Below are 27,437 nucleotides of genomic sequence, written 5' to 3' on the forward strand. Positions count from 1 at the left end.
CTGTGTCTGCTGGATTACTTATTTTAAGTCACTGTTTCATCACAGTAAATGCCATTTTAACCCTTGTTTATTTACTTTCTAATGACAAATCCTGAAATCAATTTCTTTATAAAAACACATTTTGGTGTTTAAACAGAAGCATTCCTAGTTTTAATGTAATTGTGAAAACTGCAGAGCCATGAAATCTCCTTTGTTAACTGCATACTGCTTGGTATTTGCATGTAATTTGTGGTCCATAATGCTTAAGTTTGCCTGCTGGTGTACTCAGATAAGAGAAAGCAGCTAGGCCTGCAAATTAAGGACTCGGATAGAATAAACTGCACAGATAGCTCTATTTCCAAAAAAGGAAGGAAAAAAAATCTACTTGTTTAGTGAGGTGAAACTTAATCCAAATAGTTAAAATATAATCTCAAACACAGAATTCTTGGAAGCACTGAGAATCATTTAGTAAAGACACAGAAAAACAATGCTATACAAATGATCTGTGCTGAATGTTTCTGGTGCTGAGATTATATTCCATTCCAGCACAGTCATAAAAAAGTCATCAGAATATGTTATGAGAAGGTAAAATGGCTCTTTTATCTGAGTTATTTTAGCTGCCATATTTTCAGAGGTCTAAAAGGATGCTAACTTTTTCTCTTTGTACATCATTGTAACTTTCATTCACTTTCTGGTCGGATATTTAGCTCGTTTGAGTTAGGGGTGGTGATCCCATTGCTAACCACCACTAAGGGTAATTTGTTGGACAATGCTGTGCTTGCCAGTAATAATAAACTCAAGTTACCAAATCAGAGAGAGCTTCAAGCAAGTAACCAACTATACAAATTTCCTTTTAGTTCATTTCATGGATGGTAGGTTCAGATGAGTGACAGTACATTATGTTCAGAGCCAGTTTCACTGAAGCAGAAAATATAATACTTTATCATTTTTAACAATTACTATGATCCTTTACTTTTTTCCTGGATCTTTGATAGTGTTTTATAACCATCTAGTTATTTATGACATTACATTTTATATGTTACATTAAATTAAGTTAGAAAGATGATCTTCAGAGAATCTCTGCTCTCAAAGTACTATTAGAATAAACAATTAATAGACTAACTATACACCTCAAGGGTATATTTTTAAGTTCTTATTTTATAAGTAGGCAAAATAATCTTTACTTTCAGGAAGAAAACAGTTTCTCACAAATGAATTTTATTGCAGTAATTGGAGAGAAGTGCTCAGTTCAAATGCAAACTAAATTTTCCTGTCTTAATAACCAGAAGTTTTTCAATATTGCTTTAAGATGGAACTGAAAAATCTACAAAGAATTGTCTTTCTTTTATGTACTCTTAAAATTTTTTGATGACAAATGTTGCATTGTGACATCTGGAATTTTTATTTATTTGGCAAGGCGATAAGAGGTACTTGAATTCAAAATCCAAGATAAACATGTATTTCAGAGAAGATTAATAAGGTTAAAGAGAAATTTTCTTTGGGGGGAAAGTATAAGTCTCTAGCAATTAGGCTTATGGAATAGAAGTAGTTGATGCCCAATTTTTTTTATTTTTCATTGGGAGGACTCTCTGGATAAAATGACTTTTCCGGAAACTTTTGTTCCCTTCTCCCAGCTTGCACTCTTTTTCTCTCTTCCTCTCTTTCTCTCTCTCTGGAAAGGAGCCCTCTGGTTCCTAACCTAATTTAACTTGTTTCTGGAAATGGAGCAAATTACATTTTACACATTAATGTGCTTATGCCTGAAGTATCCATCTTCCTATGATGGGGAGATTAGGCTGCATTTTATCCTGTGTTGCCAAATCCACCTCCTCTGACTTCACATTGCTCCTAGTAGCTTTGCAGTTCATTTAATCTCAGGAGACACTGGTACTGCCAATATAAAATTGTGATTTTATGACCTTCATGATATTTATCTGATGTTTTGGGAGATACTTGAGGCAAAATTTTAAAAACACAAATAAAAAAGTCTAGTGCCAATATCCACTGAGTGATCCAGGAGTAAGTGTAAAGCTGATACCAACTACAGCAACCGTTCTTGTTTAGGAGTAGCTTCTGGTGGCTATCTTGAATGGTACGCTTTACTATCCCACTAATTGAAAATTGAGATCAATCAGTTCTAGATGCAAGTTGTAGGACAATAGTGTTGGAAATCAGAGAGTCTGAGCACCTCTGGATAAGCATCTTTTTCAACTGCCATTCCAAATGTCTATCTTTACTTAAAAATAAATGGTTAGTAAGGACAAAATTATGAACTTCACGGCAACTTGGATGGACTTAGAGTCTATAATACTGGGTGATCTATCACAGAAACAAAAAACCGAGTATCACATATTCTCACTCATAAGTGAACCTTGAACAACTATCGTAATACTGTAAGAAATGATTGGCAGAAGGGGGGAACTGCCAGGGGAGGTGGGGGCCACACCTCATCAACAAGGATACCTGCATGATGAACATTTGATTACCTAATCCTGAATTGTACTCCACATCTTTAAAATAAAAAATTTAAAAATAAAAAATAAATGGCTAATCTCCCTCATGGATTCTTAAATCTTATAGAATAAGAAAAGCAGAAAACCTGTAATAGAGTTGTTGAAAGAAAAAGTAGATTTGTAATAGAATGAGAATATATCTCATTATACATTTTTTTGTTTCAGAATTTTTCTGCTTAGAAGTTTCCGCCTTGAGTTAAATAAAACATCTCTAGCATTTGAGTTTCTTACCTTTCCACAGAAATGTAGTAACTTTTCTACTTATTTGTCATTATCAATAACATTGACCTTCCAATATCCTGTTTTTGCAACTTTGATACTATCTATAGCTTGTCTCTTGGAACTTTGTGCTTGTATAGTCTAACCATTTACAGAATGAATAACTCTTTTCTACAACATCCTTAGCATTGCTCATCCTTAATACTATGTTCAAATATCTCCAGTAATAGAGTACTCACCAATTCATGAGGCCACCCATTTTTTATTAGTAAGTGCCTCTATATTTTCAGTCAAAATCTATACATTCACAATCATTTTTATCATGGAGATAAACGGTTTTCAGCCCTTTGCAAAAGCTAGCTTGGAAAAGATCCCAGGCAACATTTTAGTCATTATTTGTCTGCTTTTCTTTTCATGGGTGTTTCCAATTTTTATTTGCTTATCTCTATTTCCTGTTTAATTGCTTTGGACATTTCATACTGAGGTGGGTCCTCGCCAAAAGATGTTTTAAAGCTCATAGTTCTTTTGTTTTTTGGGTTTTTTTGCCTGTCAACTTTAAGCAAATTGGAAGACTGTAACCATAATCTTATTTCTATTTGTGAAAAAAAAGATGATATTTTAGCAAAGAATGCCAACTTGTAAAGCAGCTTTACTTCTTGTAAAATACTCACCATTTTATTCAAATAAAAGTGATTAACAGTGATTAGTAGTCAAATCTTTGTTAAAAAGACATCCAAAAATTAGATATCACACCAATAATATTTTGATAGTGCTGTAGAGATTTTTTTAAAACTCAAGTCATAAACATGCAATATACTGATGTATAAACTATTGCAGAGGAAAAAGAAACTTTAAAATAACAAAAGAGCAGCTGGGAGTTACAACAGCTGACATATATTGCTTGCTTCCTATGGCTGAAGTCCTATGCTAACCAAGTTACCTGTGTTAGCTCACTTAATTTCATAACAAGCTTAGGTTTAAAAACAAAACAAACAAACAAAAAAAACTCATTTTACCATTGAGGAAACTGGGGCAACTGATTTGTTCGAGGTCACACAGCTAGTACACAGGGCAGCCAGAATGTGACCACGAGTCATCTAATCCTAGAATCCTTGCTTGTAACAGCTATCCAGTACTGGTCAGATTGCCAGCATAGGAATGACCCAGGGTGCTTAGAGAAAATGCAAATTCCAAGACTCGAGTGCCAAATCCACTAGGGGAGAACTTCTGAGTGTGGCACTATGGTAAATTGCCAAATGTAATCTATAAATAAACCAACTAGAAGGAGTAGGTCTCCTAAAGCTTTCCTGAAAGTGGGGGAGGGTAGAGCTCTCTCTCTTTTTGCCCCTCCAAGCCAACTCTGAGCTACATGGGAATGCACTGCTTGGCTTCAAAAGGGGAGAAACCCTGCCCCACTTGGTCATTGTCTCAGTATCTTGCAACAGTATTTGGGTACCAAGAATCATTCCTTCATCATTCTGTGAAGGATAAGTCAAGACCAATCCAGCCTTATACCCTTGCCCATCTGCCTCCTTTCACATTTGTGAAATAACTCACCAGGATGAGCATGTATTTGTGCTGCTTGAAGCAGAGGGAAGAACACACAGGGATCAGACCTTGACCTTATTAGCACAGCATGATCACCAGGCCTGGCATAATCCAGCCAGAGTGGTGCCCAGCTGGAGAAGTTTTTGTCTTTCCTGTAGGAGAAGGATCAGTAGATGCCAATGCATCTGCTGCCTGACTTTGCTACCAAGCGATTCAAGCTGTAGAATCTGTTCACAGGGTAAGAAAAATACATTTGTCTGGCACACAAGCCCTAAAAGAACTTTTTGCATTGAAAATAGAAATGTGAATTATAACCAGAATATGAACATCCTGTCAGGCTTCTCATGCCTATAGCCATGTTTTCAGTGAATTTCAAATGTGGGAAAAATGCTTTTATGAGCTGCCAGATTATTTGGCAAATGATTTAGATCTATTTGGTCAGTTTTTAATGCAGTAATTTTTGTAACTTTTTACTATGAAAGGTAAAGAACTAAATTTTGCTTTATACGTGGTTTTTATGTCCCCTTCAACAATAATTTTCTTAGCACTAGCTACTTGTATTATACTCATATAATAATATTCTTAGCACTAGCTATTAATATACAGCATATATTTGCCTGTCTGCTTTCTTTTTCACAAAAAAGTCAATACAGGCACTTTCTATTTGTGACTTTTTACCCTTATTTCTGTTGATCTTGAAATAATGTGGTTGATTTATTTGTAATGACCCCTGGAAGTTTGTTTTTTTCTGACTTAGTGAGAATTTAACCCCTAAATAGAATTCATATTGAATACATTCTGTAGATGTTATTCTAGATTTAGATTGTGTCAAGTTTTAATATGAGTGTGGCCTTTGTCTTACATATTTTTTTGAGGGGGGCATTATGACCAAGTTTTATCCCTTTCAAAAGCAGCACCCACAATAACTGTGTTAAAAAAACCCTGAGTGCCCATGGGGTTCACTCTTCCCACCTCACTCTGGCCCTTCAACCTCTCAGAGGGGTAGCACCCCCCTCCACAGAGCTTCCCCTCTCCTTCCCTAATCCTTCTTTGTCAGAAAGACTTTTATATCCTCAAAGTTGGTAAGAAGTTACTCTTCAGTCTTCTGAAGTTTAGTGAAGCCTTCTTGAATTGTTCTCCATGGCTGCATCTGTCAACCCTTTAGTAGTCTTTGTAGTTAGCCTCTGACCCCGCCTCTGATTTCAGTCCCTCCAATTACAGAGCTGAGCACCAGTCTCAGCTGTGCGTTGGTTTTAATCAGAACGAAACAGAAAAGAGAATTGCTTAAACAGCAATTGAAGCCATCTCTAGATTGTTTCAACATAACCAAAAAATGTCGACAAAGACTTAGGATTTGTCATCTAATTAGCTGTTGTGATCTTGAAGGCTTATTTGCTTTTACCATTGATCTTAGGAGGCCATGGATAGATAGCACTGTGTCTTGCAAAGTTTGATATTATATAATCTTATACAGGTCACTAAAGTCATACATGAAAGTGCCCCAGGCTGTCTGAGGCCTCTGTCTGAGTGTCTCTTTTTCCTGAATATCAGGCAAATGGGCTTAATGTTTTTTACAGACTTAACCACTTGTGAGACAGTACTGAACAAATGAAAATTGCCTTTGATATTTAGATACTCCTTTCAGCTATAATATCATCTCACTAGATTTTTAGAATTATTTAAGATGATAGATTATTTTAAAAGAAATAAGTAAATCGATTGGACCCACTTATAAAGAGAAATGTATGTCATCATTAATAGTAGTATTATTTCAGATCAAGTCAGGGAGCCCTTTCAAAGTAGACACTTTCTCTGATAGCTCTTCTTCTTGGCTTTCCAGTGCTCTTCCCAGGCCAATCAATTTATTCTCTTTTGCACTTCTGTCACACAGCCAGCTGTGTTCTCATTCTCTCTCTCTTTCTCTCTCTCCCTCCACTCTCTCCCCCCACTTCTCTGGAGCACATGAGATGCTGCAGTGGCTTCTGTTTCTCTAGCACCTGATTTCTTTATTTTCATTTCCTTTTTTCTCTCTATCTATTTTAGAAACTTCCTCATCATCAGATATAATACTTATTTTTAAATGATCCCTATCGACCAAAGTAGTATGAAATGTGGGAATCACTGCTTTACTCTTAAAACACCCTTGTAATTCATTAGGCCCTTTGTTTCAGTGAGGGTCGAAGCAATCATAAAAATAAGAATGTGTGGAAAATCTTAAAGAAATCAGTAAGCTTAATCAAGTGATAGTCATGATAAGAATATAATTGTGTATTTCATCTTTGAATTCTGTTCTCTTTTTATGTAAAGGGACCTGAAGAGAGAAAATGAAAGCATGTGGATTCTGGCTGATCCTGAAGGACAATATCTTTGTTTTCTTCTCTCCCCTGGGAGTAGAATGGACAAGAAGCAATGTTCCACTGAACAATCCAGTTCTGTCTTAACAGTTTCTACTGGGATCTTATAGGCTAGCTTCAATTTTCTACTCTTTTTAACACAATCACTAATAATGAAACTACCTATAGCATTTTATAGTTTACAAATAAATGTTCTTATTTGTGGCTTGCAATTCAACTCAGTATTGGGTATTGATTTCACTTGGGAAATTAGGAAATGTATGTTCAGAGAGGTTGGATGGTATTTCTAAAGCCACCCAACATGTGAGTGTTTGAGTCAGGGTAAGAACCTAGGTGTTCTAAATTAAAATCTTGATCTTTCTGCCACACATTGCTGCTATTGAAAAAAGAAAAGAAAAAAAAAAAGAAGCCTCATTTATTGAGCACCTAACATGTGTAAGAAGCCCTTATATATGCTATTTAATTCTCACAACAACTTTGAGAAATTAGATAATATAATATTTTAGCTAGAAAGTGAAAACTAAGAGGGGGTTTAATTACTTACCCCAGGTCATATAGCTGGTATCACATCCTAGATGACATTTTCTCTCTTCCATTACAGTTTATGGATCCTGTTCTAGAACACACAGGAATTTGTTCTCAGTACCCCCCATACACAAGATCTTCCTCTCTGATACTATAGTTTAAAAGTGAGGGAGAGTGTGAACATACAGCCCATACAGAGTACCTGGTGAATTTTCAGATGCCAAAAAGTAGCCTATGAAACACTTAAATATTGTTTTGGTCTTACAAAGGAAAAGCACTAAATAAATGCACAAATTATGAACATTGGTGTCAGTCTTTTCACTCTGACTCGTTTTCATGATCCTTCCCATCATGCTGATTGTGGAGTGGAACCAGCATCCCTCAGCCATCAAAATTTACCCATCACTAGGAACCTGAACCAACCTTACCCTTCCTGGAACTTATTTCAGCTCACATTGATTTATCTCTACTCTGATTTCTCTAGCATTTCACTTATATCATATTATAAACACTTACACATAACCAGGCTCTCAGATTGCTTTATGTGCTTCATTTTGCCAGTTTATGGGAAATACAAATTTCTTGATTTAAAAACTGCATCTCATAGATGCTTATTTTGCATTTTTCTCTGGACCCATATCGGCTGGTTTTTAGTAAGAAGTTAACTCAGACAGAATATTGATTAGTTAAAACAACCTGACTTTTTTGCTTCATAATAATAAATTTTGAACCCCAAACATTAAGTTTCACCTATGTGCTAACTTGATTGGGCTAAGAACTAGTTTTATTCTTGGTTAAAATGATCCAGAATAATAAAAACAGTAGCCATCTGACAGATTGTTGAAGATATACATGGATTGTTTAACATGAAAACACAAGGCCAAAGAGGATGCATGTGTAGAGGAGTGTACTCACATGAAGAAGACACAGAGATCAGAAAACATAGGGACAGGTTGGGAAACATGATCAAATTCTGACATTAAGAGATCCCAAAAAAGAGTAAATATATATAATGAATATGAATGTAAATTCATAAAAATTGGATAGGGACCAAATGAAAAAGAGCCCAAGGAATTTGAACTTTAGTCCCTGGTCAATAGGAAAACATAGAATGGGTTTGAAAAGGGGGTAAATGGTAGTATGATTGGGGATAGAGGTGGTGGGGTCATCTTAAACTTCAATACCTCAGAGGGCATTCAACAGTATAAAGGACAGAAGACAGATGAGAGTATAAAAGCAGTGGCTACTATCAGCTGTAGTTCTCTGTGGCCACACAGCAATGTAGGCACCATTTTTACCATTTCCTACTTTTTTGAAAATCAGCTTGGAGATCTGGGTTTTTATATAAAAATATTCACATTTTAAAATGTTAGCTTAAGAACTTTTAAGCACTATGTTAATCAAACAGATCACTTCTATGACTCAGATACCTACATGAGGGACACAGAAACATTCTATACTAGAGGCAAACTCATGCCACTACCTTATATTTTATACCCAGTTCTGTTTTTATTTTAAAACTAACACATTCGAGTTGTGTGACTCAGCTGATCTTCTTTAACACTTTAGAATTGACAGTGATAATATGATAAGCATCTATAAACTGTGTCAGAAATTATGCAAGTGTTTTGTAGACCCACACCTGTATTCAAACATTAACTAATTTGAATAAGTTCCTCTAGGACTTTTGAAATAATAATTCATTAAGTATTCATTCATCAGCCACAGATATAAACCAGGACATTCTTAGGAAAACCAGAATGTGGTCACACTGTCTACTTACACATAACTGTAATTTCAAAATAAACAAAAAGAGTCACATAAAGGTAGCTTGAAAGGTTAACTGACAACTTTTCTAGAATTGTTAAAAGATAGTAATTCTCAAAACTGGGAAGAACAATGATCCCCAAGCAGCATATTTAAAGAGATTCTAAATGTGACCACATCACAGTGAAAATACAGAACACCAAAGATGAAGGGACTGTCCTGAGTTGTTTCAAAGAAAATATAGTTATTAAAATGAAACAATAATTAGATTGACAGCAGACTCTTCGATGTTAGCAACTGAAGTCTGAAAACAAAGAGATAATGCTAGAAAGTGAAGATAGAATATACTATAATTGTATACCCAACTAAATATTATTTATAAATAAAAGTTAAGTGAAAATATATTTAGACATACTAAAGGAGAATGCTTATTACCAGCAGAACTTCACCAGTGGAATTTCTGAAGAATGTACTTCAAAAACATGAAAGGATAGTTTGAAATGAAACAAGAAATTGTGATCAGGAAAACATGTGGATAAATAAATAATGTCTGTGTAAGAAGTAATAATGTCTAACTTAGGGGTAAAAAGTTAAGGTAGTATTAAGATATGGAGCATTGCACAACATTATTATTTAAGATGGGAATGGATGACTAAAAATTAATTTAAGTATTTGAACTTTGGAAAATGAAGTTAAAGATATTAATTAAATGTTTATTTTAAATACAAATTTCAACATTTTGACATCACTTTATATTTCAGTCATAATTTCCCAACTAATAAAAAGAAGGATGAAATTGGAAACAAAATTAGAAGTACTGTAGAGAAAGCAGGATATGAATCAACAGAAACAGAAAAATCAGACCAAATATCACACAATGAGATAGTAAACAGACAAGCAAATATAGTGGTTATTGCAATAAATATTAGTGGATTAATTTCACAGGTAAAAAGAGTCTGATGCATTATACCAAAAATACTATGATAAAGATAAATGTATTTTAAGACATTCTGTTAATTCAGACCTGAAAGAAACCTAGAAAATGTATTTTTAAAAAATAAGTGTGAAAATCAAAGCCTAGAGAAGCCAGTGAGATAACCAAGTTTACATAGCTGACAAGGGCCTGAGATTTAATCAGAATTCAGGTGGGTTATTTGTTTGTTGGTTTGTTTTTTATTTATTTTTATTTTTATTTTTTTTTGAGTTGGAGTCTCACTCTGTCGCCCAGACTGGAGTGCAGTGGCTGCTCCCAGCCACAGCAGCCTCGACCTGCTGAGCTCCGACGATCCTTCCACCTCAGCCTTCCGAGTAGCCGGAATTACAGGCGCACGCTACCATGCCCGGCTGATTTTTTTATTTATTGTAGAGATGAGGTCTCGCTGCCCAGGTGGGTCTCGAACCCACGGGCTCAGGCAATCCACTCACCTCAGCCTCCCAAAGGCGCGGGATTACAGGTTGAGCCACCGAGCCCGGCTGTTTGTTTGTTTTTAAATTGGAGTCTCGCTCTGTCACCCAGACTGGCACGCTCACAGTCACCACAGCCTCAAACCTGCTAAACTCAGGCAATTCTTCAGCCTCAGCCTCTTGAGTAGCTAGGACTACAGGCATAGGTTACCATACTTGGCTAACCTTTTAAAAAAATTTATTGTCTTGCCAATTTATTGTCTTGCCCAGGCTGGTCTCAAACTCCTGAGCTCAGGCAATCCTCTCGCCTCCACCTCCCAAAGTGCTGGGATTACAGGTGTGAACCATCATGCCTGGCTCAGAACCCAGGTTTTTTTCACTTCTAATATTATATGATCTGTTAAGTTATACTTTTGTCTTATTTTTTACAATAATGTGTTTAATTTCACAGATTGAGTTCCTTATGTATCTTTTTGTTCTTCCTGAAAATACTAGTCCTGAATCCCAGCTAAAGGCATTTTGTCATAGATGGTAAAGAAAGCTGTGATTGGTAATGAGAATACAAATATTGCAATAAAGAAAAATCTTTGGTGATTTTTTTTTCTTTGGCCTTCACCTAAGTGTAAGAAAAATGATTTTTGGTCTAACTATAAATCTTTAAAAATATGGAAAGGAAGTCAATGAAAGTTGAGGAAGAAGAGTACCGGATGACTAGAAGATTTTCAGCTTGGTAAAATTTGTGTCTTGATGTTTGTATTTAAAGATTTCAAATGCTGGTGACATAATAAGTTTTAAAGAATTACATTGACTTTAGTTTTTTGCATTGGTTAAATTTGAGATATCTATGTGTAACAGTGATGAAAATATGGTTCTGGAATACAGGAATGTGGCCAACATTTCCTAGTAAGGTGGAGCTATTTATAGATTACATTTGCAACTATGAAGATAGTTTAGTACCTTGTAGCATAGTACAAAAGGATGAAGATCAGAAGTTTGTGCAACATCTTCAGGAGATAAGGAGACCGAGGAGTTTGCCATTGTAATTGAAGAAGAAAATTTAAAGAGGCTAAATAATCAGGAAAGCATCGTAGCTTGAAGAGTGAAAGCGAATTTAAAGAAATAAGGGGTTATCATCTATACCGCATGTTTTAGAAAGGACAACCCAGGATGAGCAACGGAAATTAAACCTCTGGATATGACAATGAGGAAGATATTGATTACTTTAGCATGAACAATTTTGGTAGAGTAGGACTGGACATAGCTGCCATTGGTTAAAGAATGAGTGGAGTTTGAGCAGTGAAGCTGACAAAGATCTAGAGCACAAGCATGGAACAAATAAATGCTGAATAGCCAAAGGGCAACATCAAATGTAGAGTCAGAGTGAATAAATATATAACCCAAATTTCTTAATATTCAGTCTAAGACTGGGAAGGGGGACTAGACTTTGGGTGACAGAGGGAATGACCCATGTCACTTCCCAGTGCTGTGACGCAGAATTGGCACCTAACCTTGTTTTTCTGTTTTATCACCTATAAAAGGGTCGACTAGCTCAGAATAAATCAATGAAATCGCATATGTGAAATGTGCTTTAAATTGTGGAATGCTCTGTTTAAGTGTCCATTCTTGATGTTGTTGTAATATGTCATTGCTAGTGTGGTGAAAAGTCTAAACCTATTTGTGTACTTTGAAATTACTTTTATCTAAACCCTATTTTCGATCAGTCTCTGCCCAACTGCCTGTGCCCATTCTCAAACTGCTACTTGAACAAATCCCATAGATTTCCAGTTATTTTTATCTTATTTACAAAAAGCTCAGGGAGGGCACAGATGATTTTCAGGGCAGTGAAACTACTCTGTGTAATACTATAACAATGGATCCATGTCATTACAAATGTGTCCATACACATAGGATGTACAACACCAAGAGTGAACCCCAACGTAAACTATGGGTTTACATGTTTTGATTGAAGACTTTAAATGCCGGTGACATAATAAGTTTTGAAGAATTACATTGACTTTGGTTTTTCGCATTAGTCAAATTTGAGATATCTATGTGTAACAGTGGTAAAAATATGGTTTTGGAATACAGGAATGTATTCACTAAAATAAATGTATCCTCCAAAAATACAGTCCATTATCGAACCCAAAAGCTCGATACTGTTGAGCCTAGTTTAAAATGCCCTTGTCTTATCCAATTTAGCACTAATGTTCTTCTTGAGCTATATTCCCAGGAGATGGTAGAGTAATAAGAAGAGGAGTTTGCTCCACACTTTCTGTCCTTCTTTTCCTTGTTCTTTCTCTTTCAGTATTAGAATGGAGACATTTCTGAGAGAGAGAGAGCGCGGGTGACTCTACTTAACTGACATGTAATCATAATTCTGTCTTGGCTTCTTCAGTGAGGCTATCCTGCCACCCACATCCTCTATGTGACAGACACGCAAATGCTGGTTTCCTTATGTAGGATCTTTAGGGAGCACTGCAGGACTCTCCCTCTGCACAGTGCCATGATGTGGGAGAATTGCTCAGATTCCTTCCCTTTTAACATCCCTGCAGCTCCCTCCTGCCCCTATTAATATACGACATAGCTTCCCACTCCTCTCTCTTGGAGGCAGATTAATGGCAAAATGTCTCAAGTGCAGCTACCTGCTGTGGGATTTATTGATCCATGAAAAACTCACATACCCTAGCCATGCTAACCTGAAGGAAATCAGGCTACTCCACTCCCTCTCCCTCCTCAGCCATGCTATCTCTCTCCATGTATCAAATACTTCTGTACTAAAGCAGTTCAACAATTCCATTGTTTAAACAGACATTATTCAACCAACTGGTGCATGGCTTGTGTGAGTGAAAGTTCTCCTCCCTTTATAAGGAGTCTGGATTGAGTCTTAGTAGCCAATTTTAGGGTAACAATAAAAGTCCTACTCAAAAACCTATTACCCTTTAAAACATTTCACATTTGATCTGATGCAAGCATTTCCTATTGTGCGATGTGAAGACAAACAATCCTCAACCTTGACTAAAAGCTCTAAGCTGCCTGCGTTTACATATTTAAGTCCCATGTTTTAGAAAAAAAAAAGAGCACAGTCAAAATTCCACTGGGAAGAAGTATGCCAAAAAATTAATTAGAAAGAAAGTAACAATGATGTCTACCCCTGCCTTTGTATTAAACATTTTTAGGAAAAAAGCTCTTAAATAAAATAAGTAAAGATGTCTTTACGTAGTTTTGGTTATAAATTTTATTTAGGTCTTGAAGATATTTCATCTGAGTGTTTGAATAATGTTGACTGAAAAGTGTCTCCAAATTTCCCGAACAGGAACATGCAATTAGTAGATATGTCAGAGTATTACTGACAATGGAGTCAAAGGCCCTCTATAAAAAAGCTATATATGGCTGTTCCCCTCTTCCAGGAAAGATGAATTGCCATGGTAACACTGCCATGAAATAATAGGTCAAGTTTTATCCTTCTGCCTCAGGCTTATTTTATTAGGTTTTATTTAGAAGTGGATGCCATTGTAGAATGAAGCTTTTTGGTATTTCAAAGCTAAACATCATGTCAAGAAAAATCTGATCAATAAAATCCACTGGTGTGAAGAGAATGGATAAAGAACAATAGGTAGGGAGAACAGTTAAATTGTCTGTTTGTTAGTACTCTTCTAAAATGTGGGCTGGTTTTACAGATGTTTGTATAACTAAACGTGCGTAAATGAATTCAAAGTGAACTGACTGTTTGCACAAGATCAGTTGGGAAAGTGGCTTGTAAATTTTATTTTAATGGAGGATTAGTAAGGAAAAAGGTTCTTATTTCATTCTCAAAATAAATATGCAACAAGAAAGCATAAAATATTTAAACTTCCTATTTTGCTTACTATTTTTAAAATACTAGATTCACTGCTGCTTTATGCTTATTTACGGAAATTAAAATGCAACTTGGGGCAAGTAACATCGCTGAAACAAAGTGATGTATGATGATCAGTATTTTGTTGTTTATGTTGTTTGGGGGAGCTGTGTCTCAGTGTACATTACATCTTTAAATTTTTCTGTAACTATCTTAATCATGTGAGGATGAAATTATAACTGGAAGCAAAGTATAACTTTATCTCATCAAACAGCATTGTTCTGTCCTTCTAATAAGACATGTATGTATTAGAAGAGAGAAAGAGATCTAGTTTTTAAAGTAACAAGATATGTCAAACCATTTTTTTTTTTTAAGAATTAATTTTACATAGTGGAATATGGTAGTGCATTTTGGTATAGCATCTTTCTTAACTTCACACAGTGAGACTGCTTTAGACTTCTCCATAGACTACCTTTAATTGTTTTCTTTATTTTTTTCTTCTGTAAAGCAATAGGGATGTGTGGATAACTCTGAAATTTATGTCACTTTTACCCTGATCATGAACACTGCAAGCCGAGATCAATGTACTAGTTTTCTAGGGTTGCTGTAACAACGTAGCAAAAGCTGGGTGTTTAGCACACAAAAGAAATGTATTGTGTCAGTTTTGGAAGTTGGAAGTCCTTCATTAAGGGCTCAGCAGTGCCATGACCTGTCTGAAAGCCCTAGGGAAGAATTTGTTCTATACCTCTCTCCTAGATTCTTGTGGTTACCAGCAATCCTTGGCATTCTTTGTTTTATAGATGCTTCACTCCAGTCTCTGCCTCTGACTTTGCATGGTCTCCTCTGTGTGTTCTGTGTCTGATTTTTTTTTTTATAAAGATTAGGGCCCACCTTAATCTGTTATGTCCTTACTGTAACTATGGTCACGTCTGCAGAGATCCTGTTTTCAAATAAGGTCATATTCACAGGTTTTGGGGTGAGTTCGTCACACAATACAACCTATAACAGTAACTATGAATTGGAGGACTTTACCACTGAGCCTATCATCTCCATTACAATTAAATTGCTAAATGACTACTGAATGAATCAATGTTAGTATTAAATTTGATTGTAATGGAGATGATAGGCTCAGTGGTACTGAGCCTATCTTTACTGTCTGGTTCCCTAGTAAAAGTTTTTTAACAACTTCAATTTCTTCTAGATATGTAGGATATATGGTATCCTGATTGATGAAATACTCTTAAAGTTTTAAAAATATATAAATATGTCTAGAATAGACAAATTTAGTGTATACCTATCATAGCTCCTAACTTCTAATAGGTGTTCGCTAAATGACTACTGAATGAATCAATGTTAGTATTAAACTATACTAAGCATAACTTAATCTTCCTTCAATGATTTGAAATGATTCCTTCAGGTAAAAAATAACAAGGTATCAGTTAAAAGATCTCTACTTACTTAAATGCTTAATGACTGAGTGTTTATTTCATGTCACATCTTTGAGTCCATTTGGAAACTCACTATTAAGTACATCTTATATCTTGGATTACAATGTTCCTGAATGCTATTGTTGTTGACTTCCCCTTTTGGGTTATTACATATTATGTTCTGTAGCTTAATTAAGTTACTTTTGCTGATAGTTTGACACCAATGTGGTTTTATTTTGTTTCTCCACCTAAAAAATTTCCTGTTTTGTCATATTCCGGGATTGTCGTCCTTCAATCTATTTTTCTTTGTCTAGACATTCAATAAATGCATTTTGATTGTAGTGATATTATTTGAGTTATATTTCTTTGCTAATGGTTACTGCCATTCTCCCTTTAATTCAATACAGAGAGAAGTAATCACTAAAATAAAAAAACAAATTACAATATAACCCATACTTTAGAAATAAAAGCTGTTTTCTCAATCTTAAAAGTTTGTACTATTTCTGTATGACTCCAGATGTGTTTGAGAATTCAGTACATACTGAAAGAAAAAAAATTTTAAGGCAAAAACAAAGACAAGAATATCAGAATTCAAATGGCAAATGTTCTAAGCTATACTTATCAAACTGTAAATGTTTTCCATTTTACGGTTTTTTCTTGACAGATCTTCAAGTATTTGATTATCAAACCTACCATTAATGCCAAAAACTTCTCCTAAAATCATGATTGGGAAATCAAAATATTTAAACTAACAAAATTATTTTTCTTTTAAAAAGACTAAAATGAAAGCTATCACTCATGGAATCAAATTTTTCTCTTTTAATCACATTTTTATCCCTCATTTTCTCTATACAAGATTTCCAGTTGTGTTTTTCAATCACCAGAAACCTGCATTTATAGAAAACCAGCAGGTATACTCAGTTATTAGAGTCAACTGGGGAGAGGAACAACTTAAAGCCAGGGTTTCGAGCAAATTTCCTGAGCAAATTGAGAAGAGGTACCATTTTAGTCAGTTACCTGAGACTGTTCACATATAATTACATTGGTGGCACTTGACATTATAATTTTTTTTCTTTCAAGCATAACGTTCTATCATCATTAGTAAATGTCAAATGTAATTAAGTGTTTTTCTGACTTCTTTTTTTCCTGATATAACAGAAGAAAATGCTAATGAGTTTGTAATCTTTAAATTGTTTTCAGATTCAAAACAGAGTCTACTTGGTGTGTGTTTATTAGCTTAGTTTTATTATTTATTTATTTATTTTGCATTTGAAGAGGAAATTTTTTTATTTTTATTTTTTACGATACTTTCTCTGCTTGGTGCAATTTCTTGGGATAAGCATCTTCAATTAGATTGTGCTTCTGGGTTCAAATCAGAATATTGTTGAAGATCTTGCCCCTTGCTGTGTCTTTAAGTACTAACTGAAAGCTTCTGTTTTTTTTTCCTTTGAACACTGGTTTTCCCCTCTCTATTTTTTAATTTTGATACATAATAGCTACCAACCCAGTGGTTTCTAGCAGTTTCCTATAAAATTTCAATCACAATACAATAGGGCCTTGATTTCTTGTCTGTCAAAGAGTAAATACATCCACAATATGAAATTGATGCATTTTGGAACAATAGAACAAGTTTCTTTACTGTCAAAATAAGCTTAACATCTTATGAAAGAGGGACCCCATCACTGGAAGATGTGAAGAAGAAAGAAAGAAGTCACAGTTTTCCAACATAACATTATTCAGTGTCTGTTGAAAACATGCTTGACAGAAAAGGTCTGGGTCACCTTTTAGCAGTGTCTGAATATATTGTCTGTTTTCCTCTACTGAGAAATTAGGGGAAAGCTGTATATTGTAGTGCAAAGAAAATAGGAGGCATGTGGTCCCCAACCTGTAAGAATGTTATTCAATCAATGCCAGAAAAATATGTTACCAAGAGAAAAAGCCAACCTACTTTGATCACCCTTCTTTGAACATACAGGAGCCAAAAAGGATAGGATATGCCACACAAATTAGGAGAGTTATAAACTAGCCAGTTTCTCACTATTGTCCACGGTGAGGCATAAACATCCAAGCAGAAGGATACCTATGTGTGAAAAACAGCATATCCAGCATGGGTCTGGCCCGTTAGTGACCCCATGAGATGTTCATCACATTTTGAATGTAAAGGGAACTGTTCTTGGGTCATTCAACACATTAGCTTTCCATCCAAGTAGATCTTAGGGGGAGCTGGATACACTCTGTATGCAAATGAGGCATCTCTAGGGCAAGGGGAGAAAGAGAATTCAGACGGAAGTCAAAAAGAAGATAACAGTTTTACCCCAAATACTAAGCACTTACCCCATTCTATGAAAGAGAAATCAGACCCCTGCCTCCAGGGAAGTTGGCAAAGGGGGAAACTGAAAAGCATGTGAATTATAAGTGATAACACAGATCCTGAGGAAAGAACAAGAGTTGAGACCATTTTGGGGAAGTGTCTTCTTCTAATTCCAAAATTTAATTGTTATATGCCATCTCTTTTTCAGTCATTGAACCCCTGTACTTGGAAGCTGCTATTTCTCTGTGTATTAACCTTGTCTCCTCACATTTCAGACATAACAACCAGTGCTTGCCATTTATTTACCACTTTTTGTGTGCTACTCTCTGCGGGAGGTACATGACATGAACTTCTTCGTGTAATCCTAATAGTATTTGGGTCAAATCTGTTCTCTGAACTTACTGTGCTCAAGTTTTGGAAAATTTTCTGTTACTATTTATTTAAGCTTTGTACCCATTGCTCTTGTTTAACTCCCTCTTGAACACAAACATTTTTAGTTTTGGTCTTTTGAAGTACAAATATAAGTGTGATAAAATAAGACCTAACATCTGATAGATCGGCAGGATAATGTTAGTTTGCAATAACCTATTGTATGTTTTAAAATGCTAGAAGAGAATAATTTGAATGTTTCTACCATAAAGAAAAGACTAATATTCAAGGTGATGGGTAACCTGATTACAGTGATTTGATCTTTACACATTGTATGAATGTATTAAATTATCACACGTATTCTAAAAATATGTGCTTCTGTTATGTATCAGTAAAAATTTGAAATTATTTTTAAAATCATTAGGAGTAACAAGACTAAATAAGATAGATAGCTATATGTTGCAAGTACACTTTAGGCTTTATTGTAAATGACTATTTTTGGAATTATTGATTACCTCCCCCAAAATATATTGCCTGATTTCTGAGAGATTATCACATTTGTTTTTTAGGACACAGCGGGCCAGGAAAGATACAGAACTATTACCACAGCCTATTATCGTGGGGCCATGGGCTTTATTTTAATGTATGACATTACAAATGAAGAATCCTTCAATGCAGTACAAGATTGGTAAGTTAAATTAAATATTCCCATTACTGATAATGATGGTTGTCCATACAGCCCTCTCTTTCTCCCTAAAGTAATGACCATATTGCAATGTCCTATGTGTGTTTATCATATACTACAACCCAACTTGTGCTTCACAAAACACACAAAAAATGCTGTTTATGCTCAGCCTATTATTTAGGGATTGATAAGAAATCATTTTGGTGATTTTTCTTCATTTTGTTCATTCTGGTGTTTTTTATCTTGTTATTCTTACTTCCATAAAAACTAGTGCACTACCCTTGATTTTTAAAAATATAAATAGTAAATAATTTGAACGTTTACTGGTCTAAAATAAGGATCTAGAAACTATAGCTAAATCTGGCCCACCATTTGTTTGGTAAATAAACTTTTATTGGAACACAGCCAGGCTCATTTCCTTATTGTCTTTGACTGCTTTTACACTGCAATAGTAGAGTTAAGTAGTTGCAACAGAAACCATATGGCCTGTAAAGCCTAAAATATTTTCTATCTGGCCATGTACCGAAATAGTTTGGGACCCCTTATCTAGAAGCTTTGTTAAATAGGTTATTCAAACTGAAAAGTTTCAAAGGACTGAAATGAGGGATAAAATAAAACGAAACCCCTTTCTGACTCATAGCTACATCAAACTATCTGAAAATACCTTTGTCCCTGATGAGTGAGATTTGCAGTGGGGGGCTTACTACTGTGACTGTAGTTTCCTTCATCCTGTCTCACCTTGAGATGAGACACTAAAGAGCCAAGGACAATGATCATGAATTTAAACAGCAGAGCGAAAGGGGACATTTATTCTGTGGAAAGAGCCAGACTCTAGATAGGGTTGTATGTAATATTAGGAGAGAAATGGAGCTCCCACTGGTGGTGACCAGGACTGAGTGAACAAATACCACATTTTAACTGTAACTGTAGTCACTGTATGTCTTATGTAAGGAAACTTTTATAATACATAGGTAAAACAAGCAGCATTCTTGTGTTTACTTGCTTGTTTTTTCTGATAATAGTATCCAAAATGACTTCTTTACATGTGTACTGGCTGAGAGAGGGTCAGATGCTATTAAAAGCTTCAATTTGCTTTTCAAATTTTAATTGTGCACTTGAGAAGACTTCTTATTTACACATGCATACATACTTACAATGCAAGAAATAATACTATTGACAATAGCAATTCAAGAAATACAGTTACAAGCTGAAAAAGATAAGTTTAAGATGTATATGAAAAAATAATTACCTTCCACGGGCTATAGAAAATGGCCTAAGTAACCTTCTTCTCAGCAAACTGAAAATTGTAAAGATGCCTAGTCTCAAATTAATTCATAAATTTGAGGCAATCTCAATTAAATGCCAGCAGATGTGATACACAGTGGAATGAGATGGAGAGTCCAAAGATAGACATGAATCTATATGGGAATTTATGATAAGAGTAGCATTCAAGTTAGTGACAAAAGGCTTTGTTCAAATAATAGTGTGTGGCATCTAGTTAAATGAGACACATAGCTCTGGCACACATATTGCCATGCAATATGATAATTTTAACCTTGACTATTTCCTCTCTGGAATGTTGAGATGCAGTGTTGAGACGCAGCACTCCCAAGCTGGAAGTGTTCTTGAAAAAGGGTAGGACTTCAGGATCTTGTCTTCAATGTTTTTATACCAATCGTTCTTCTTGCCCTATTGTTTCAGTGAAAATTATTTGACTATTGAGAATACATGGAAGCGTACATTGAGCTCATTGTACATTGGCAATACCACCATCAGCCATGCTATCAATCTCTTGCCTCTACAAAAATGATTGGAAAATGTTAAGCTTCTTCATATCCTCCTCATGCTATTCCTCTGTAACCCCAGGCAAACTGGCTTCAACAACACTGATGCTTCCTCACCTGACAATAGACCCATTTGCCCTAACTCAGCCTTCCTCTACCTCAGATTTTCTAATTGACTTTATTGACCTACGTTTTCCTTTCAAAGTTTTGTCCCCAATCTTCTTTGGGGCACATTTTCAAGATTTCAAGATTGTCTCTCTCTGACCAGTTCTTTTTCTTCTTCCAAGAGTTCACCCATCTAACAGACAGGGCCAAGGATAGGTGTGCTCCCGTGACTTTTTTCTTGGGCCTGTTCTGTTTCCTTGACCATCTTGTCTACTCACACAACTTCATTATCACTTATACCAGATGGCTCCCATATTTGAATTTCTGGCCCTGGTCTGTCTCTAAACTGCAGTTTTGCATTTCCAGGGGTCTGGAATATTTCTCCTCCTCTACACACAGCTGGTGCCTCTGAATTATCTTCACCTAAAACTGCTCACTTCCTTGACATCAATATTTCTGTTCATTGCGACCATAACACTCTGTCATCCAGCTAGAACTTCCAGCCATTTCAGTGTGAATCCAGCTACAACTTCCAGCCATTCCAGTCTGGGGCTTAATCATACATATTAATTTTCTCGGAGTATCCTTTGAATCTGCTCCTGTCTTTTCATTCCTTTTTGACCATCCTTACTCAATTCCTTCTTCTTATTTCTTGCTTCTACCACCATAGGAACCTTCTAACTGATCTTTTTCTTTTTATATTTCTTCTTATTCTAATCTACACTATCCCATTGCTACGTGTTAGTCTTCCAAAAGTACTTGATCTTAAAGAACATGGAAGACTTGTGCCCTAAAGTCATGACTCGTCATTGCCTTCTGAATTAATTAAAATTTCCTCAGCTTGACTTTCAGACATACCTCATCATGATTCCTCTATATCTTCATAGCTTCACTCTTATTATTCTAGAGGCAAACTAAACCATCCATTGTTTCAAGAACACAGCCTAAATTTTCCAGTCTTTTGTGTGTGTGTGTGTGTGTGTGTGTGTGTGTGTGTGTGTGTGTGTGTATTGGATGCTGTTTTTCTCTGCTTTTCATGTCTTTTTCCACAACCTCCTTCCCCCAGATAGCTAGATTTGTCAAAAACTAACAATAAAGAAGATTCTATAAACCTACCCTTAACTACTCATTTTTTTCATTCACAATTATGATCATTGATTTATTAGGACTTTTTAATTCATTCAACAAACATTTATTGAGTACCTACTCTTTGACAGTCAATCTGTCAGACATTGTATTTAGTGCCTATGTCAGCCTTTGCAATCTCAGTTAATAGATCCATCATCACCTAGTTATCTGATAGAGAAATCTGACCGCCATCTCTGATTTCTCCCTCCTTTACCAACAGCATCTCATTGGCCACCAAGTCCAATTATTTTGATTTTCTAAATGCCTCTCAAATCTACTTCTCTCCTTTCTTCCTATTGCCACTGTCCTAATTCAGGCTGCTATTAAGAGCCTTCTGTCTTATCTCCTTATTTTCAGGTCCTACACTCTCCAGGTCATTCATCATATTGCCCTCAGAGCGATCTTAGTGAACCTCAGCATGTCTCTCACCTTAAAAACAAAACTTCTAATAATGTCTTCTTACCTACAATAATGTTTCAGAGAGCACATGTGAATCACCTGAAGAGCTCTGACAACATGCACAAACCTAGACTCCACTCTGGACCTACTAAATCAAATCTCCCAGGAGAAATATGGGCATACGTATTTTTCAAAGCTCCACAAGTGATTCTAAGCCCGTTTCTGGTTAGCACCATTGATTCAGAATGAAATCCAAACTCTTTAGCGTGGTGGGTGAATAGTGTAATCTCCACATAACTGTTTCATTGACATCATCTCCTATCTCCCTCCTTCATTAGGTCTATGATTCAACCAAAGATAACTTTTCTCAGTTTATCAAAATTCCATCCTTTTACTACCTCCTTTCCTCTGTCTGAAATACCTTCTTTGATATCTTTCCAATAATGTTTATTCACCTTTCAAGGCCAACTCAAATGTCAACTCTTCTACAAAGTTTTAAAAGACATCTCTACCCTTTACCTAACCCCTGCCTCCTCCACTCACTGAGGACAATGCTACCCACACCCTCATTTCCGCATCCACATTACCCTAGCACTTTTTGCAGACCACATAAAGGACCTAGCTGACTCTGCTGTTATGTGATTACATTTTTGTCTTCTATATTGGAATATGAGTTCATTAATATTTCTTCCCTAGTACTGAATACAGTACAATTCAATATGAGTTTTATTTTATTTTTTCTTATTTTTTATTGTGGTAAAAACACATGACATAAAATTTACCAACTGAACCATTTTTTAAGTGTGCTGTTCAGTGGCATTAAATATATTCATACTGTTGTATAACCATCACCACCATCCATCTCCAGAATTATTTCAGCTTGTAAAACTTATACTTTATCCATTAAACAGTAACTTCACATTCCCTCCTTCCCCCGTCCTCTGGGCAACCACCACTGTACTTTCTGTCTCTATGATTTTGACTACTCTAAGTATCTCATGTAAGTTGAATCACATGGCATTTGTCTTTTAGTGACTGAGCTATTTCACTTAACATAGTGTCCTCGAATTTCATTTATATTTTAGCATGTGGCAGAAATTCCTTATTTTTTAGATGAATAATATTCCATTTAATGTATATACTATATTAATCCAATATATATTTGAATGAATGATTCACAAAACTAAGGAGGGTCCCATCCTTACTTGATCCCCAACAGAAAATAAAGAAATTACTTCAGACTGACATAGTCAGGAAATAATGGTTCTATTCTTCCTCTCAACAAAATATTTAAGACAGCATGTGTCTTGCTGCCATGGTACTAATTATATTCAGTTTTTTGCCTTTTTTTAAGTATATACTTGTCTTAAGTTTCTCATAGATTAGAAACTATTTATGGGGAAAGACTATGTCTTGTCTGAATTTCCTGCTTAATATAACAATTAGCACAAAATGGATATTCAAAAAATTACTCTTAATTGAAAAAGCTAAAAAAATTCATCAAAAAGCTTAAAAACTATTTAAGGGATAAGAAAAGAATTGCATAATTTTGAAAAATAACTATTGGGGGGAAAAGTTCCAGTGCAGCAGTTCAAACTTACTTCACATGTACAGTATTATTGACTGGTGGGGATGGGTGAGGGAACTTGCCGCTATTCAGTGATGGCCTTCTACAACAGGAAGTACGGTGGTATAGAGAAATAAACACAAATGCATCTTTAAGTTATTGGTCTCCAAGTGCTGCTCTTAAGGGGAGAAAAAAATACAGAAAAACATAAATAGCACAAAGAAAAAATAATTGGAGCTGATTTAGAACTAAAGTCTCAGCTACTCTTTCTAACAAAAATGCACTTTGATTTCACAGAAAGAAAAACTTGCTGATTATAATTTCAGCAAAATCCTTAAACTATCTAACTATAGGGAGAATTCAAGTGTTATATTTTTTTAAAGTTTAATTACACACAAATTTTAATTTGTGAGTTAGAAAGCAAAGCACAGAGACTCAGAGAGAATAGCAGCAAGTCGTCATTATTTTGAGGAAATTGAGGCTATTCCGCTTTCGAAAACACACTAGACTCTGTTTTAAATTTTCCAGTAGAATTTTGAAAAGTTAAATTAGATTATCCTCTTTAATTTGGCCAAATTCCTCAGTTATATAAAATTAATACAGAATTAAGTTCACTGTGAGCTTATTTATAAATTTATCTAGAATCTTAAAATTTTCAAAAAAATTGAGAAATGAAACACAAAAAATGTGTATGATATGGTTAATAAAATATGAGTGGAAAGTAACTTCCAAGAATCACAATGACAGGTGTAGTCATCATTCTCTAGAAAAAGGGAGGAAAAAGCTTATGTGCCAATAGGTTAAGAGGCAGTAGAGTGACAGGAAGCAAGAGTGAGAAAAAAAGGGGCAGAAGGGAAGAGGGAGAACGCATTGAAAAAGAGGTAGTCAGGGTGTTGCAAACTGATCTCCAGTTGGTATCAAGTGTAACTAACCATTGATCTCACAGAAACTTCTTCAGAAATGCCTTACAAATAATGCATCTCAGGACAGACTATCTGGCAGAAGAAAGGGAGAAGGATTGCCCCATCAGTTATTCTCATCTGTTGCTTCAATATTCACTTCTGGAGTTTAACTCCTTTACACTTCCCAGTTACATATTATATGGGTGACTCATGTATCAGCGGTAGCAAGAAGCTTCAGTATGAGAGACAAGGGGTGTGTGGCATTGGCTTGAGATGAGCTGCTTTGAGCTGTGCCCATGTCTTAATGATAACATAGGATAGTCGAGCAGAGGCTTTGGGGAAGTGGTTGGTGGGAGGAATGAACAAATGACCAAGAGCCCTTCAGACAGGTGAGTCCTAGAAGATCTGAGGGGTTACTTAAAAAGAGTCTGATAAGCCGGGCTCGGTGGCTCAGCCTGTAATCCTGCGCCTTTGGGAGGCTGAGGTGAATGGATTGCCTGAGCCCGCGGGTTCGAGACCCACCTGGCCAACTTGGCGAGACCTCATCACTAAATAAATAAAAAATGGTGGTGCACGCCTGTAGTTCCAGCTACTGGGAAGGCTGAGGCGGAAGGATCGCCGGAGCCCAGCAGGTCGAGGCTGCGGTGGCCGGGAGCGGCCACTGCACTCCAGTCTGGGTGACAGAGTGAGACTCCAACTCAAAAAAAAAAAAAAAAAAAGAGCCATATAGACACTTTAAAAACTTATGTAAATCTAAGGGTAAAATGATTATTGTGCTTAAAATTGAATTTAGTTATAAGATTCTTAGAAGCCAAGGTAAAAACCAAGACTGAAAAAAAAATATTAAATTACAAGTATAACCCTTATTATTGAAAAGGGAAAAAAATGTATCAATCCCCAAGGGCAAAGAAAGCTTTTGTTGAATTAAATTTGGATGGAAATGCTTTTTATTTTGGACACATTGGTTCATATCAACAATAGCTTTTATAACTAGGACTAAAAGGACCATGTGAGATTCCTTTTTAAAAAAATTATTTAAATAATGCCTTTAAAACATAGAGACTATTTGAGCATTTTTAGTGAAGGGCCCTGTGAGTGGTTAGGTAAATATAATCCAAGCATGTAGACTTCTTATGGTCTCAAATGATCCAAAAATTGAATAGTAGTCACTCAAGGGAATGAATGGGTTGCATGCTACCTAGACTGTCTCCTCCACAATATTTTTTCTGTCTTATGCCTTTGCTAGCTGCTCAAAAGGTTGTTGGATGGGCAGCCTGGGGTTATATTCTCTGAAGAAGACTTCAGGTGCTTATATCTGGTATTATTATGTTTGCTAAATTCTTTCCAGTTTCTGAACGTCTTTCAATTCCTTGAACTTGGACCTCTGAGTCTCTCTTCTCCTGGACCTTGCCTTTCTTAAGAAGCCACATTCCTCTAGACCACTCAGATCAAGCTAATTTATTCTCATTTCTCATCATTCAGATTTCACCTAGACTCTCATTTCCTCTTTTCCTCTGAGCTTTTCTTAACCCCAGATCAGTTTAGTTGCTTCTGCAGTAAGCTCTCAAAACAACACTATCCAGAATAGCTTACACCATGTTAAATTGCTTACTTAGTTATCTTTTTTCCTGCTGGATTTGACTTCCTTGAAGATAAGGAGTATGTTTGTTTTCCTTCCCTTTACATCCTAGTGCCTACCCCAGTGCCTAGCACTTAGTGGCTGCTTAGTAAATATTTATTGAATGAATAAGTGAAACCTGCATGGAAAACACAGATCTACTGAAGTTATCTTAATTAATTGGAGTGTTTTATAAAAATCACAGAGAAGTAAAATGGTGTAAATAATTCACTGAAAGTTGCAAAGAGGCGTAGAGTGTTCTTCAGTTTTGTCCATGTGGTGAAAATGTGTGTGATCGTGGACATTAACTAGAATAATTTGCCAGATTCCCCTTTGCTTAGAGTTGCAGAGGCAAGAGCAGCAATCTAGTGGCTCCATAATTTGGGGGAAAGAGGCCTACCTCTTTTTTGAAAACACTGTATACTGTGCTTTGAATCCTCCAGCAGGATTTTAAAAATAAATTAATGAACTATTTATTTAAAAAGACAGGCCCTAAATAGACTTAAATAGTTATAGCAATATAAGATCAGCATTGAAAACTTTGCTCCCAGCCGGGCTCGGTGGCTCAGCCTGTAATCCCGCGCCTTTGGGAGGCTGAAGTGAATGGATTGCCTGAGCCCGCGGGTTCAAGACCCGCCTGGGCAGTGAGACCTCATCTCTACAATAAATCAAAAAATTAGTCAGGCGTGGTAGCGCGCCTGTAGTTCCAGCTACTTGGAAGGCTGAGGCGGAAGGATCGCCGGAGCCCAGCAGGTTGAGGCTGTGGTGGCCGGGAGCGGCCACTGCACTCCAGTCTGGGTTACAGACTGAGACTCCAACTCAAAAAAAAAAAAAAGAAAACTTTGCTCCCTTTGAAGTGTTTCTCAAATGAGTTGTGGCCAGAGAAGTTACTGGATCTCAGTTGGAACATGACCTCTAGCACACGGTTGAGCTCTTTCTAGCACTATGACTCAGTGTTTACACGTACTGCAGTGTATTTGAACTTGACATAAAATCTT

At 35.9% G+C, this 27,437-nt stretch overlaps 1 protein-coding gene across 2 annotated transcripts in view; it reads left to right on the plus strand.

Annotated features, from left to right (window-relative positions):
- RAB3C (RAB3C, member RAS oncogene family) overlaps positions 1–27,437 on the plus strand; it is a 260,871-nt gene that overhangs the window by 101,634 nt on the left and 131,800 nt on the right. For both annotated transcript variants that reach the window (XM_008059479.2, XM_008059478.2), the window contains exon 3: positions 18,821–18,939. In XM_008059479.2, the coding sequence (XP_008057670.1) occupies positions 18,821–18,939 (119 nt within the window). The remainder of the gene's footprint in view (positions 1–18,820; positions 18,940–27,437) is intronic.

The sequence above is a fragment of the Carlito syrichta genome, unplaced genomic scaffold (assembly GCF_000164805.1).
Source record: "Carlito syrichta isolate Samal-C Ts95f unplaced genomic scaffold, Tarsius_syrichta-2.0.1 Scaffold304160, whole genome shotgun sequence".
Lineage (NCBI taxonomy): Eukaryota > Metazoa > Chordata > Mammalia > Primates > Tarsiidae > Carlito > Carlito syrichta.